The sequence below is a fragment of the Chiloscyllium plagiosum genome, unplaced genomic scaffold, assembly GCF_037043375.1.
Source record: "Chiloscyllium plagiosum isolate Xiang-an unplaced genomic scaffold, Cpla_swu_hap1 HiC_scaffold_24, whole genome shotgun sequence".
In the NCBI taxonomy this organism is placed as follows: Eukaryota; Metazoa; Chordata; class Chondrichthyes; order Orectolobiformes; family Hemiscylliidae; genus Chiloscyllium; species Chiloscyllium plagiosum.
In genome coordinates this window covers 12,331,304-12,344,911 of record NW_028270162.1, presented here as the reverse complement: position 1 = coordinate 12,344,911, position 13,608 = coordinate 12,331,304, and the positions used below count along the sequence as shown (strand labels likewise).

The 13,608-nt window shown below is 40.3% G+C and overlaps 1 protein-coding gene across 2 annotated transcripts; it reads right to left on the bottom strand.

The window, feature by feature from the left end:
* Positions 1-491: 491 nt before the first annotated feature.
* Positions 492-13,370, bottom strand: sdf2l1 (stromal cell-derived factor 2-like 1). 2 transcript variants are annotated; one of them, XM_087999908.1, is made up of 4 exons: positions 13,171-13,370; positions 7,864-8,060; positions 7,164-7,329; positions 492-976 (listed from the first exon to the last, which is right to left on the bottom strand). In XM_087999908.1, exons 1-4 carry the CDS (start codon positions 13,337-13,339, stop codon positions 723-725), a joined length of 786 nt encoding a protein of 261 aa, XP_087856034.1. In that variant the 5' UTR covers positions 13,340-13,370; the 3' UTR covers positions 492-722. The 2 variants fall into 2 exon arrangements, with proteins under 2 accessions (XP_087856034.1, XP_043571391.2); XM_043715456.2 differs by lacking the exon at positions 492-976 and having other exon boundaries at positions 5,686-7,329; positions 13,171-13,367.
* Between the last annotated feature and the right edge of the window lie 238 nt (positions 13,371-13,608).

Below are 13,608 nucleotides of genomic sequence, written 5' to 3'. Positions count from 1 at the left end.
AACGTCGATTCTCCTGTTCCCTGGATGCTGCCTGACCTGCTGCACCTTTCCAGCATCACATTTTCAGCTAATAATGCTCACTGTAAATTTCAGTGTTATTTTAGTTCCAAACAAATTATGAGCATTTCTGATGATTAATTATGTAATACATAAATTGCATTGCTACATGTAAATCCAAAATCTAGAGTCCGATTCAAGTTATTTTATTTTTCTTAAAACTAAAGAAGTGTTATTTTCCCATATTAACCATGTCAAATCAACTGATTTTAACTTTTCTTCGCATTTCCAAGAAAATAATTAAAGACAAGATTTTAAAGTTAATTCATTTCAGTGAAACACCATCAGCCTAAAACATCTCTGTTCTATCCTCAAATGCTGCTTGATCTGTTAAGGTTCCAGCATTTTGCCATTATTTCAGATTTTCAGTATCTGCAGTATTTTGCTCACTTCATTTGCTGCACTTCCAGAAATGATCACGTTTAAGAAATTACTTTTATATATTTAAAAATGTACTTTATTCATAAACAAATCATCTGAGTGCATACAAACATTATAAATCTGTTTTGTAGTCTTTGCAGAGAGAAAACAAACACACTAGATTTTTAACATTTCTCAGAGGTTCTGCAGTTACAAAAACAAGGACATTTTCTACTCTTATAGGAAACAGCTTACATTCATTTTGAGGCACAGAGTCTGACAACTGAACAGACCTATGTTATAGCTTAGCAGAAAGACCTTACATGGTGGCCCTTCCCCACTGCGCCTTGGCAGCAGCTGCCCCACGCTTTCGTGCGCCCCTCAGCACATAATCCTAGACATTGGAACGTGCCAGTCTGCAATACTTGGTTGAGATTAACTCTTTTGGAAAGACCAAAACAGTTTGCTGCGTATTTTGCTGAGTTGATGGTCCTCCAGCCACAGTTGATGTGTGCTCTGCTCTCCAGTTGCTCTTTAGGCTGTTCACCTATGTTGAACGCTAAAAATTAAATGCTTCTGAGTTCAGATAAACTTTTAAATCAGGATTTTAATTCAATCAACTACATTCCACAAAACCCTCAACATCTGGTTTATTATTCTTAAATACATTGTAAAACAATTAACAAAGTGGTTCATAACACTCTTTGCCTTGTTACCTTTAAATCCTAGTTCGTTAATTAATCTCCTATATAGCCTACTAACAGAATTAGACATGAACATTACCAGTTTCCCTTCTTGCATTTGATCATGCACGAACATAAAGTGAACTTTCACAGGCATAATTCTTATTCCATCAACATTCTTCAACTTTGACCCAGTTCTGAAACGTCAAATCTCTCTCTCTCTACATAGATGCTGTCTGATCTGCTGAGTACTTTCAATTTTCATTGCTAGTTAATTATGGTCTTGTACCAGCAGACAGCAGAAATGTGACAGGGAGTTGATGAATCTGTGTGTTCTTTCATTCAATTAATTTTGGACGAGCTGGAGACATTGAATAATAGATGGGGGCAATGCTATATCTAAGCTGGGAATGACAAGGATCGTAGATTTTCTTCCTTTACCAACAGGAAACCTGATTGTATATTTCAAGAACCTGACATTTACAGGGCTAACTGAATGTTCGGTAGCAGCACTACAAGATACATTGCAGAAATGGTTCCAAGGCTCTTTAAGACAGCACCTTCTAAACCATCTAGAAAGATAGGTGATGATGCTGTCACTTTAAAAAGGTTACTTTGTCCAGGGTTTTGTTTTGAAGATAGAAGTGTAAAGGCAGAGGTGCTGAAGTGGCTAGGGGGTTAGTCTGAATCAACAGTGTAAGAGTCTTTAGGCTTTGTTTCAAACAGTTTAGCAATGGAAGGGGAATGGCCAGTTCTCCCAATTCAGGTGTATCTAGTTTTTTTTTAAAGCTAGTAGTTACAAGATATTTGAGTCCAGAAGGGTTACAAACTTCAGTGAATGATCCCTAACTGACTTTCTCTGAAATACTCCTGAATATTGTTCACTCCTGCCTGTGAGAAACTGTGTTTGAATTTATCTTTTTGCCAAGGGATATGTTTATGGGATGTTACAATATTGAAACAGTTAATTTGCTAATTTGCTATATTGGGTCAGTTAAATTGTCCAATAGTTAATTTATTATAAGTTTGCTTTCTTTTGTTTGTGGTTCAACTGTAGTATTTAAATAAATTCTGTTTTGCTTACAGCCAAGTGGTTTGACCAGTTGCATCATACCTGGAAGACCCATTTCACATCAGCCTTTACAATAAGAAAAAGTTAGGGTGTAGGGCACCTTCTTAAAAATATTCTGAAGGGACCTGGCCTGGTCCATAATAGATAAGGGTAGCAGATACAGGAGAACCCCACCACATACAAGTTCATCTCCAAACCATTCTCCATCCTGACTCAGAAATACATGACCATTTCTTCAATGTCACTGGGTCAAAACCCGTGAGTGAAGATGGTGTGGTAGAGCATCTCTGAGGTGCCTCAAACAATCCTGTGTTTGAGATTTTGGAGAAGATTTTTAGCTCAGGTTGTGGACCATGTTATAAGTGAGAACAAATCTAGCAGCTCAGTGAGCAAACGTACACAACAATCCTCTGTGCCTGGATGTCATTGCTCCTCCTTATCAGTGCACAATGACATTTCCCTCACTTCTTAAAGAGATGGGGCACTTGGTCCCTTGACCACTTCTGCCTTGCCAGTGAATGAACATACCAATGACTCAAGCAACGCAAGTCTCTGTGCATATCTGGCAGATATTATTTGTTCTGCTGGACCTAGCTCTCCATAGTGGCTGTCACTCAATCCATGAATGTTATCACACACTTACACACCAGGGCGATGACATCAGTCTTGGACCCTTCACTCCAGTATATGATCTCTGGCTCCTCTGCCAGGTATTTCTCTCCTTATTTATACATCACTATCAGCCCATTAATACGCAAGTCCAGAGGCTCATCATCTGTACTAACAGCTGGGGCTTGTTTTCCAGAATTCCTTCTGAGCAGCAGAAACCTAGGCCATTCTGCCCTCCTCCAGCTATGATAGTGTAAAGCTAGCCTTGAGATTGCTATAAATATATTACCCATGGATTTAACTGTCACTGCATTAAAAGATTTTAAAATTAGAATTAGGCTTTATCGTCATGTACTCAAGTACAGGGATACAGAGTACACTGGAAACTGTATAAATTCGTTATTTCCAGCGCCATCTTAGGTACAAATTAGAAAAATAAAGAAATAAAGTTAAAAGTTCAACGTTCTCTTCAGAAGCAGAGAGAGAGAGAAAGAAAAATAATAAAAGCAGACAGAGCATACATGTTCACGCTGGGCTGCACTTTGATTGTGGGAGTCCTTGAGCCCGAGCTGGGCTTCAATTCAAATCTGTGCTAGGTTTCACAAAGATGAAGCCCCCGTCATCTCAAGTGAACACTGGCTCAACGCACAACCGATGCCAGAGGGCAGGAAGTAGAAAGGAAAGAAAGAGGAGGGACAAAAGAAAGAACCACGCAGAGCAGATGAACTCCGGCTCAGGAGCAAGACTTCACCACCATCTTAGAGAACTCAGGAGTGGGGAAAGAAGAGTTTGCAGCTGCATTTGCTGAGGCTGGTAACTGTACCAATTCAGAGGTGATTTGTGAAGAGCTGGTCAATAAGGATCTTGGGCTGGAGCACTTTTTTTTTGGTCCTAGTTTGGGAACGTGTTCTACAGACAATATAGAAAATAAAACAAATATTTGCTAGTATCACAAGTCAACATCCTTATCCAAGGTTTCACTAAGATACACTGCGAGATATATAACTTGGAGTGGTTGGTTGGAGGCTTTCTCACTAGATGGCCATATATACAGAATTTCCTTTTCAGCATAGGCACATTCCCTTTGTTTTCCTGTCAGCTTGGTTGCCTGCTCCTCAAGTAGGAGCTTTGTAGGAGGAATGTGTATCTAAATTTAATATAAGCACTAGTTCCCCTTTATCAACAAGGCAAAACTTCTTCAAAAGAACTCCAATAAATTAGTTAAACATGATTGCCCTTTGACAAACCTATGGTGGCTTTACCTCATTAACTTGAACCTGTTCAAGTGCTCTGTTATGATGTCTTCATTAATAGCATCTAACATTTTCCCCAAGCTAACTGGCATACATATGTGCACTGATACAAATGTCAATCCCCATAGTTGTGAAGGTTTGTGCCAGTTACTGATAAGAAAAATGCAGTGTGGGCAAGCTAGGAATCTAAAGTTTCTGACATCAAAACAGCTTGAATTCAATTAACCAGGGCTGACAAAATTCTTGTGGCAGTGACATCCCTACCTCTAGGTAGCTCTGTCCCAGAGATAGGTCAGAAATGTCTGAGCAGGCTCATTTACAAAGCAAAATTGATGAACACTATTAATGCATTGTGTGTACCTGAGATGGCTGTGAAGTATTCATCCTGCAACCATGTTTTGTGCTGATGTTCATGGCCCACACAATCCTTTGAGGAAAAGTTCAGGTTGTCACATTATCTAATTATGATGAAAGGTCAGTGAGCCTGTGGGTGACAAGCTACTAAGCACTGTAGCTTTTTTTTTGGTTTAAATGTGAATCTCAGCAGTGGTGTGATCCAGTAGCACTGTAGCACAAATTGTACTACAAAAGGTAGCTACAATGAAGTGACATTGATTGCATATTAGAGATCTGATCAAGATGCCTGGCACCCAATTGTGTGCAATTGTCATATGCTGTGACAGGCTTATCATATTAATTAACTCCAAGCATGAAACATTACATCATTCTTCCTTCAGCAGGACTGAAGCCATATTCAGCTGCCTATGAGCACTGCCATCTACAGCCACCTCTGACCAGGCTGCCTTATCTCCTGGCCAGCCTTCAAGAAACCTATAGGAACGCATTGCTGAACCATAACACTTTGTACAGATTGTCTAATGTGCAGGAGGGTGATGATCTTACTCCCTTTGATTGTTGCTGATGTCACTGCAAATAAGTCACATCGATATTCACTGGCATATGCATCTGGTATGTGTTAGCTGTGTATGTGCCAGCAGATGTCACAGCAAACATCTGCATACAGAGAAATTTTGCATTATGAACAAACTCCAGACCAAAAAAAAAGTGCCATCCAGACCTCAATTTACTTTAGGATGTTGAGCCTAGGCAACAAGACATGTTTTAGTGTTTAGATTTAAAGTATTTAAGTTTCAAGCTGGAAAGTCAGCTTTTTAAAGACAGTGTTATGTTAAAGAACAGCTCCAGAGGAACGCATATGCCCTTAGTACCTCAAATCAAATGGTTATTCTACACATGATCCTGAACTGGCACAGAATATTTGACTATAGAAGGTACTTAAGCTGATCTTCAACCCCATACATAACTTTCTTGAAACACAGTCATGAGATAGCAATCAAGCATTGGCCTGAAGAGGAGGAAAATCTGCCATTATCACTGAGGGCAATTGCTACATCACAATCATTGCCCCAGTGGAAACCATTCAATGCATATCTGATAAAATTGCGAACCTAAACATTATGCCACATTAAATCAGTTAGCCAAGCACACTTACTTATCAAAAATGTTGTCAGTTTATACTTCCATCCAAACTATTTGTAATGTACCATTGGGACATTGTACTGAATATTTCTAGTCAGCTGAAGGAACTGTGTATGGGAGGTAAAGCAGCTTTACACAGACTCAAATCAGAAACGGCAGACTAACATTTATTTTAAGTCTTACTCAGTGGCTCAACAAAAATGGATCAATTCAATTTGAATCTCCTGAACAAATCAAAAATAACTTGTGCAACACTGTCACTTGCAACAGATTGATCTCACAATTGACCATTTTGTTTACAAGACCACAGTTTGGACATAAATTCCAAACCCCAACTTGAGGCAAATAGCACAGATACATTCAGCAGGAAAATACATAAAATGTAAGGAAGAAAATGGCTAAGTATGTAGAGATCTTTTATGTTGAATGGCATGTTTCTGTGCTGCAAAGAGTATGCTTGCTTTGAATGCATAATTACAGAAGCAGCATTGGAAATGCAGGACAAAGTGGGAAAGCAAATTCCTTCATCTGGTCAACTGCTTAGTAGAAAAGGTCACTTATTAAACACATTGATAACTTCCAACTCTCCCTTTAGGAATTAGTGCACTGAAACTGGTATTGATATGCAATATGGACAAACATACTATGTAGAATTTAGTCTGTGACAACATGAAGATTTGGTAGCAGATGGAAAGGGTGGATGCTGGGAATGTGTTTCCACCAGGCAGGGATACTAGTACGCGTGGGCACAGCCTTCGAATTAGAGGGGATCAATTTAGAACAGAAATGAGGAGACATTTCTTCAGCCAGAGAGAGTAGGGGGGCCTGCGGATTTCATTGCCATGGAGCATAGTGGAGGCTGGGATGTTAAATGTCCTCATGGCAGAGATTGATAAATTCTTAATCTCACAAGGAATTAAGGGATACAGGGAGAGTGCAGGTAAGTGGTGTTGAAATGCCCATCAGCCACGATTGAATGGCGGAGTGGACTCGATGGGCCGATTGGCCTTGCTTCCACTCCTATGTCTTATGGTCTTATGGAATGGAGTGCGCCAGTTATGGCTGGTCTTCTGCAAATGAACTAACTCTCTGCTCAAGAGAAACATGGAGAGCAGCAGCACACAATATTTATATAAAAGAGAAATGAAGGGATAGGGGAATAACAGATAAAAAGAAAACTGAATTTGCAACACTTGGAATAACTAAACCATTCATATGCACTTGACTTTAACTATATTTCCAATATCCAAGTTCCCAAGTTTGATCTTCTCAACTGCAGAAATTAAAGCAACAAAATTAAATTGAGCACATGCATCTTCACATCTGCGCACAAACTTTGTTTTAAATACATTCCCATTTCTTTAGAAATTTAAAATATAGAAAATAGATACAGTACAATTTTGTTTTTCCTTTATAAACTATGACTCAAGATGAGATGAAGTAACTTGTCAAACAATATTTCTTACTGGCCTCCTTAATTCCCCCCCCCCCCCCAAACCATTTTATTTGACTAAAGCTATAGTTCATCGTGTTTTAATGGCTCGGCACTAGGTTTGATAAAGACACCTTCCATTACTGTCCAGTAGTTGTTGGCACTGGGGCTGAATGTGCCATGAACTTCAAGCTGACCTCGGATTGGATGGCCATACTGCTCTCCTGTTATCGTTAGAAAGACCTGGGTGCCTGCATGCTTGAAGCGTACTTCATCATCTCGCTCCCAATTTGTTCCGCTGCATTGCACGACCCAAACATCCAAGTCATCTCCTTCTCCATTCTCACCAAAAGCACTTACTTCCTACATGTTAAAACAGTACAAGTTTAGCTCATGGTCAGTCATGCTCTCAGAATAGTCAAACCTATATTCAGATAAAGTTGATAGAAACACATTTCACAGGATGTGGGAGTGTCTGACAAAGTCACTACATTTTGCCCATGCCTAGATGCCCCTGAGAAACCTACAGGTGACATTTTTATAAACCATAGCCAAAGCTTGCCCCAAGAATGCACATTCATGTGGGAAAGAGGAGGAGAACATAAGATTACCATGTACTGTATGCCATACCAGTGTCAAAAAACAAGAACACAATAAACAAAGACTTTTATATAGTAATGAAGGGCAAGCTAGCATAACTTCAAAGACACTCCATGATAGGAACAGAGGAAGTCATAACAAAAACAGTGAAAAACAAACGTTGATAAGTAGCTATTTTTATTATCAGACATGTTTACGCAAAGGGAACACTATTTATATCAAATGCAATAGTTTCAGTTACCATGATATACATGCTAACTACTGAACTACAGCTGCTCAGCACTTAGATAATTATACCTGGTTTCCAGAAAGTGGTGACACAAAATGGTGACTGTGCAGATTTCTTCCAGTATTGGCATGTGTCAGCCGTATTGACTGGCCACATTTTATGGGCATTCCTCGCTGACAAATCTGGCCAGGTTTTGCTCTCACTGTCCAGTAGCTGTTGCTGTCATCAGAAGCATCCACCCCAGTGACAGATTGCTGCCCACTTCCTTTTCAAAAGTAAACAGTGATTATTGTAAATTTATAATTTAAAAGCAGGTTTGAAAATAATCAAAATGCAAGGAACCCATTACCACAATATCAAACATTAAATAGCAACCTTTAAAAACAATTGTACAAAAAAAATTATGCCACTTTTCCCCTACCCCAATTATCATTACTCAATGTGTAAGCGTCTGTGTCTCAATAGCTGAAGTCAGATGGAAAGGAAATGAGAAAAAAAAAATCAGCCAAATTAAATACTCTCTTCATCCAATATCCACACGCTGCTAATTAAACAAATGGGAAAAACAAATCCAATAATCTTCTTCTTGGGTCTTAGCTACTCTTTAATTGGATACAAAATCTATAAACAACAATGATATTCTGATAGGAGTCTACAAAATGAGATCAGAAAGAATTTTACAGGTCACCAGTACGTTATAGTGGGAAAGAAAGCAAAATCTTGCAAGTAATTATGAGGAATGTTTAAGAGGAATCAAGGGACTGCAGTAGATTGCAGTCTTCAGGGGAAACAGGTAGACGTTCAAAGAGAGACCTTTTACAAGGGGCTAGGAAAAAAATTGGAAAAATATACATTCCTTCCATTCAGTCTTGGGAAGAACGAAGGTTGCAATTATTTAGAAGGGAAGTGGACCTGCAAAGCTGTACACCGTACATTCCAAGAAACAGGTACAGATCCAAATATTGACAACAGTCAGAACTGAGCGTGAAGCATTTGTCAAAACATTTTAAAATCGAACTGTTCCATACTATAGCGTAAATATACCAATAATGAAATCACTGAAATTTTAATAGCATTTCAGCACCATATGGAAACTTAAAGTAGGGATCTATTTACGAATATATATATATAAAACTAAAGGGCTAGATTATCATAATCCAGCCGCACTATCATGGAACCAAGGTTGGTGCAGCTGACATTATGGTTACACATCCATTGTTGCATCTCCCTCACTACTCCCCACATTGGAGTGAAAATACCATCATACTAATTTGTAAAGTGTAACAAAACTTCAATTCAACCTGACTCTGAGTTGGATGCCTCCCTTTAAAGCTACCAGGAAGTTTTAACAACAAAATCTACCTGAAACAAAAAAAGAGGAAGAATGTTCACAAAAAAAAGTACAAAGACAGCACAGAAACAGTGTTTACGGAAACATCTACTCAGTGCATACACTGGACATGAATGTACAATCTGGACTGATAAAGGGCTCTATGTGCATATTCAGTTATTTCATCATCATGGACATCACACTTGTCACTAACATTACTTTTTCATTCCTGTTTAGAAAGTACCAACCCTGATTCACCCAAAAATATCAAAACAATATTTATTTCTTGATTCTTCTTTAAAATGGATCAACTGACTATTAATCTACTACTAGCTCTGGCAGTCTGTTCAGGAAGTCTCCTAAGAAACTAAAAATCATGGCTTCTAACCACTTTCTGGACAAATCAATTTCACCTGAAAGACATTGAATTTTTAATTTTTTTTTTTAAAATACTAATGGACCTAATCTGTCTCCCCATAAGTGTGAAGATATTATGACAACCAAGCAAATGTTAGCAGGACTTATACACTTAATGGTAAGGTCCTTGGGAGTGTTGCTGGGAAAAAAAAACAGACCTTGGAGTGCAGGCTCATAGCTTCTTGAAAGTAGAGTTGCAGGTAGATAGGATAGTGAAGAAGGTGTTTGGTATGCTTTCTTTTATTGATCAGAGTATTGAGTACAGGAGTTGGGAGGTCATGTTGCGGCTGTACAGGACATTGGTTAGGCCACTGTTGGAATATTGTGTGCAATTCTGGTCTCCTTCCTATTGGAAAGATGTTGTGAAACTTGAAAGGGTTCGGAAAAGATTTACAAGGATGTTGCCAGGGTTGGAGGATTTGAGCTATAGGGAGAAACTAAACAGGTTGGGGCTGTTTTCCCTGGAGCGTCGGTCCATGCTGTACATCTCTGACTATCAACCCTTTTTAAATATAGCTATCAGTCACTCAGCTCTCTATTCCAAAGACATGAACACAAGATTATTCAATTTCTCTTCATAGACAATTGATAAAATAGATTTTTTTTAAAATGTAGCTTCTCCAAAATATCCATTTTGTAATAGTGGCAACATCTGTACAGCATATTCTAATTTTTCACACATTGTATTCTAATTGTCATTTACACAGCCATTTTACACATTTGATATCTTCTTGCATTTTGCCTCCAATTTAGGACTGTAAATGAGCTAAATTGTGGAATCCGATTCAACTTAAATAAAATTGTCTTGATAACTTTGTTTCTTCCTGACTATCTCAGATGATATGCTATCAGTTAGTCAAATGCTTATGGTCAAGCATAACACCTGAAAGAAAAGTTTCTCAGTAAGATGGTAAACTTACCTGTTTCAACCAGTACTTCCCTTTATTTGGATTTGAATCCGTACACAGAATTCTGGAATAAATTCAGTAACGTAAGGACTTCCCTACAGTAAGAGAACAAATTGTTCCAGCAAAGGCACAAAGTGTCCTTTCACTGATACCATTAGAACATGTTGCCACCTGCATCATTTCAGCTGTTAATGCAAGAAATTAACAGAACAATATAGTCCCTAAAAGTGAACAATAAAATTCTTCATTGGCACTATATTAATTGTGGAGTTTTGTGAGCAACATTGCGAATCTACCCTGCATGGACTCGCAACAATTGCTGGTTTGGACACTATTCACAGCCCATGAATGATTTTAAAATAAATGCTTTGAAACAATGCCAAGTTCCACACATACAATATGCAAATCTGCCTACATCAGCTGTTGATTTCTCAAAAGTTCAATCCTCAATGTGCAAAAATGTTCCCTAATCCAGTAAGCAATCAACTTTCACCAAAGCCACTAAACTGCTCAGTGGCTCAGGATGTACATAATCCTTGTGTACGTTTCAACTGCAAACACTGAGCCTGTGGTCCCATATAAACTCTATACATACACAAAACTCTATACACACACACGCAAAAATGTAGTTAACAACTAATATGAAGTACTAACACTCACCAGTTAGAAAACCAATAACTCCATTGAAAACTGTCCAGAAATAAAGAACTGGAGCTGTACAAGGTAGAACACCTCTCCAATTTGATTTCCACCAAACTCCAGATTATCTAATCCACAAAATAATCAGCATAGTGTCAAAAGGTGCAACAATGCTCCACTGGAAGGTGGGGGTTTGCCAGAAGATGCACTGGCAGAGGTGGCAGGGAGTGGGGGTATTTGCCTGAAGAGACACCAATGCCCCTTTTTTGGGGGGAGGAGTGGGGGAGTTGCCAGGACACAGAACAGTACAGCACAGGAACAGGTCCTTTAGTTTGGCCCAAAAATGTTGTGCCCAACATGACAAATTAAACTAATCCCTTCTGCCTGCCCTTTGTCAATAATTCTCCATTCCTTGCATATTCATGCATTCATCTAAAAGAACCTTAAAAAACCTGTCTTACCTGCCATCACTACTAACCCTGGCAGTACATTCCAGACTCCTACCACTGTGTAAAATAAACTTGCCCCTCACATCTCCTTTGAACTGTCCTCCTCACCCTCAAAACATGCATCCTTACAATAGACATTTTAACTCTGGGAAAAAGAATCTGACTGTCAATTCTACCTAAGAAGTCTATAAAATTGAGATTCAATCAAGTCTCCCATCAGCCTCCACTACTCCAGAGAAAACAACCCAAGACTTTCTCACCTCTCCTTATGACTTATTCCCTCTAATCCAGGCAACATCCTGGTGAACCTCTTCTGCACCCTCTCCCAAGCCTCCACATCTTTCTTGTAATGTGTTGACTAGAACTGAACGCAGTACTCAAAATGCAGCCTAACCAAAGTCTTACAAAGCTGTAATATGACATCCTGACTCTTGTACTCTGTTCCCTGATCAATAAAGGCAACATACTACACACCTTCTTTACCACCCTATCTATTTGTGTGGCCACTTTCAAGAAGCTATGGACTTGAACCGTAAGATCCCTCTGTACATCAATGATGATCACGGTCCTGCCATTATCTTTATACTTTCTCTTAACATTTGATCTCCCAAAGTGCAGCACCTCATACTTACCCAGATTAAATTCCATCTGCTATTTCTCCACCTACATTTGCAACTGATCTATATGCCACTACATCTTTTGACACCTTCTACACTATCCACAACGCCATTGACCTTTGTGCCATCTGCAAACTTACTAACCCACCCATCTACATTTTCATCCAAACCACTGAAATATATCACAAACAGCATTAGGTCCCATTATGGACCTACAACTAGAAAAACATCCTTCCTATTGGTAAACCAATTCTGAACCCAAGCAGCCAAGTCACTGTGGATCCCATGCATTTTAAGCTTCTAGATGAGCTTAAGGTACCTTGCCAAAATCAAGATGTGATGAACTGGAAGAGCACAGAAGGTCGGGCAGCATCCGAGGGGCAGGAGAATCAACATTTCGACCATAAGCCCTGATGAATCAGGAATGGCTTATGCCTGATTGTCAATTCTCCTGATCCTCAGATGCTGCCTGACCTGCTGTGCTTTGATCTCCAGCCTCTGTAGACCTCAGTTTCTGCTGGACCTCGTCAAAAGCCTTACTAAAATCCACAGACAACTTCCACCGCTCTATCCTTATTGACCGCCTTTGACAGCTCCTTAAAAGGAAAATCAAGTTTGTAAGACATGACCTACCACACACAAAGCCATGTCCATCACCCCATGTTTTTCCAAATGCACATAAATCCAATCTCTAAGGATTCTGTCCAATAGCTTCCCAACCACCGACGAGAATCTATAGTGTCCCTTCTTAAACAGATGAGCAACATGTGCCAATCGCTCATTCTCTGGCCATCCCTCCAATAGCTATGAAGATCTTGGTCAAGACCCCAGCAATCTCCTCTCTTCGCTTGGGTACCAATGCCCCAGAGGAGGATAGTAAATCAATACTACAGGAGGAGAGAGCTATCCATCCAGGCAGGGCTCCTGATCACTATCCAACACAGCAACCATGACGCCTCCCCCAGTGAAACAGCAACGCTGTTGAGTTCGAGCGGTGAGAGCCGGACCGACTTACCCGACCCGTACTTCACGTCGTGCGAGTGCAGGCGGACATTGTGCCGGCTGTTGAGCAGCTTGACCACGGAGCCGCAGGTCACGTAGTACAGCTCGGTGGTGGAAGCCGAAGCGAGCAGCGCGCAGAGGGCGAGCGCCAGCACGGAGCTCCGAGCTGGGGCCGTCAACATCACGAGCCGCCTTGACCGTTGGTCCAAAGACCCCTCTCCGCTTCAAAACCCGGCTTCAACGCCCCCACCCCCCCACGCCGGCCTCAGCCAATCAACGGGCGCCAGCACCCAGCTGGAAGGTGGGATCGGCGCACGCGCCCCCCCCCCTTCAAAACCTGTCTTCAACGGCCCCTCGCCGGCCTCAGCCAATCAACGGGCGCCAGCACCCAGCTGGAAGGTGGGATCGGCGCACGCGCCCCCTCCCCCCCGTAGGCCGCTCCTCGCCGATT

Bases quoted from the DNA above. Each gene is read 5' to 3' on its own strand.
- sdf2l1 (XM_087999908.1), bottom strand. From the start codon at position 13,339: ATGTTGACGGCCCCAGCTCGGAGCTCCGTGCTGGCGCTCGCCCTCTGC. The intron at 8,061-13,170 runs GTAAGTCGGTCC...ACTTTTGAAAAG, and splicing joins CGACGTGAAGTACGGGTCGG to GAAGTGGGCAGCAATCTGTC. The intron at 7,330-7,863 runs GTATAATTATCT...TTTAACATGTAG, and splicing joins CACCACTTTCTGGAAACCAG to GAAGTAAGTGCTTTTGGTGA.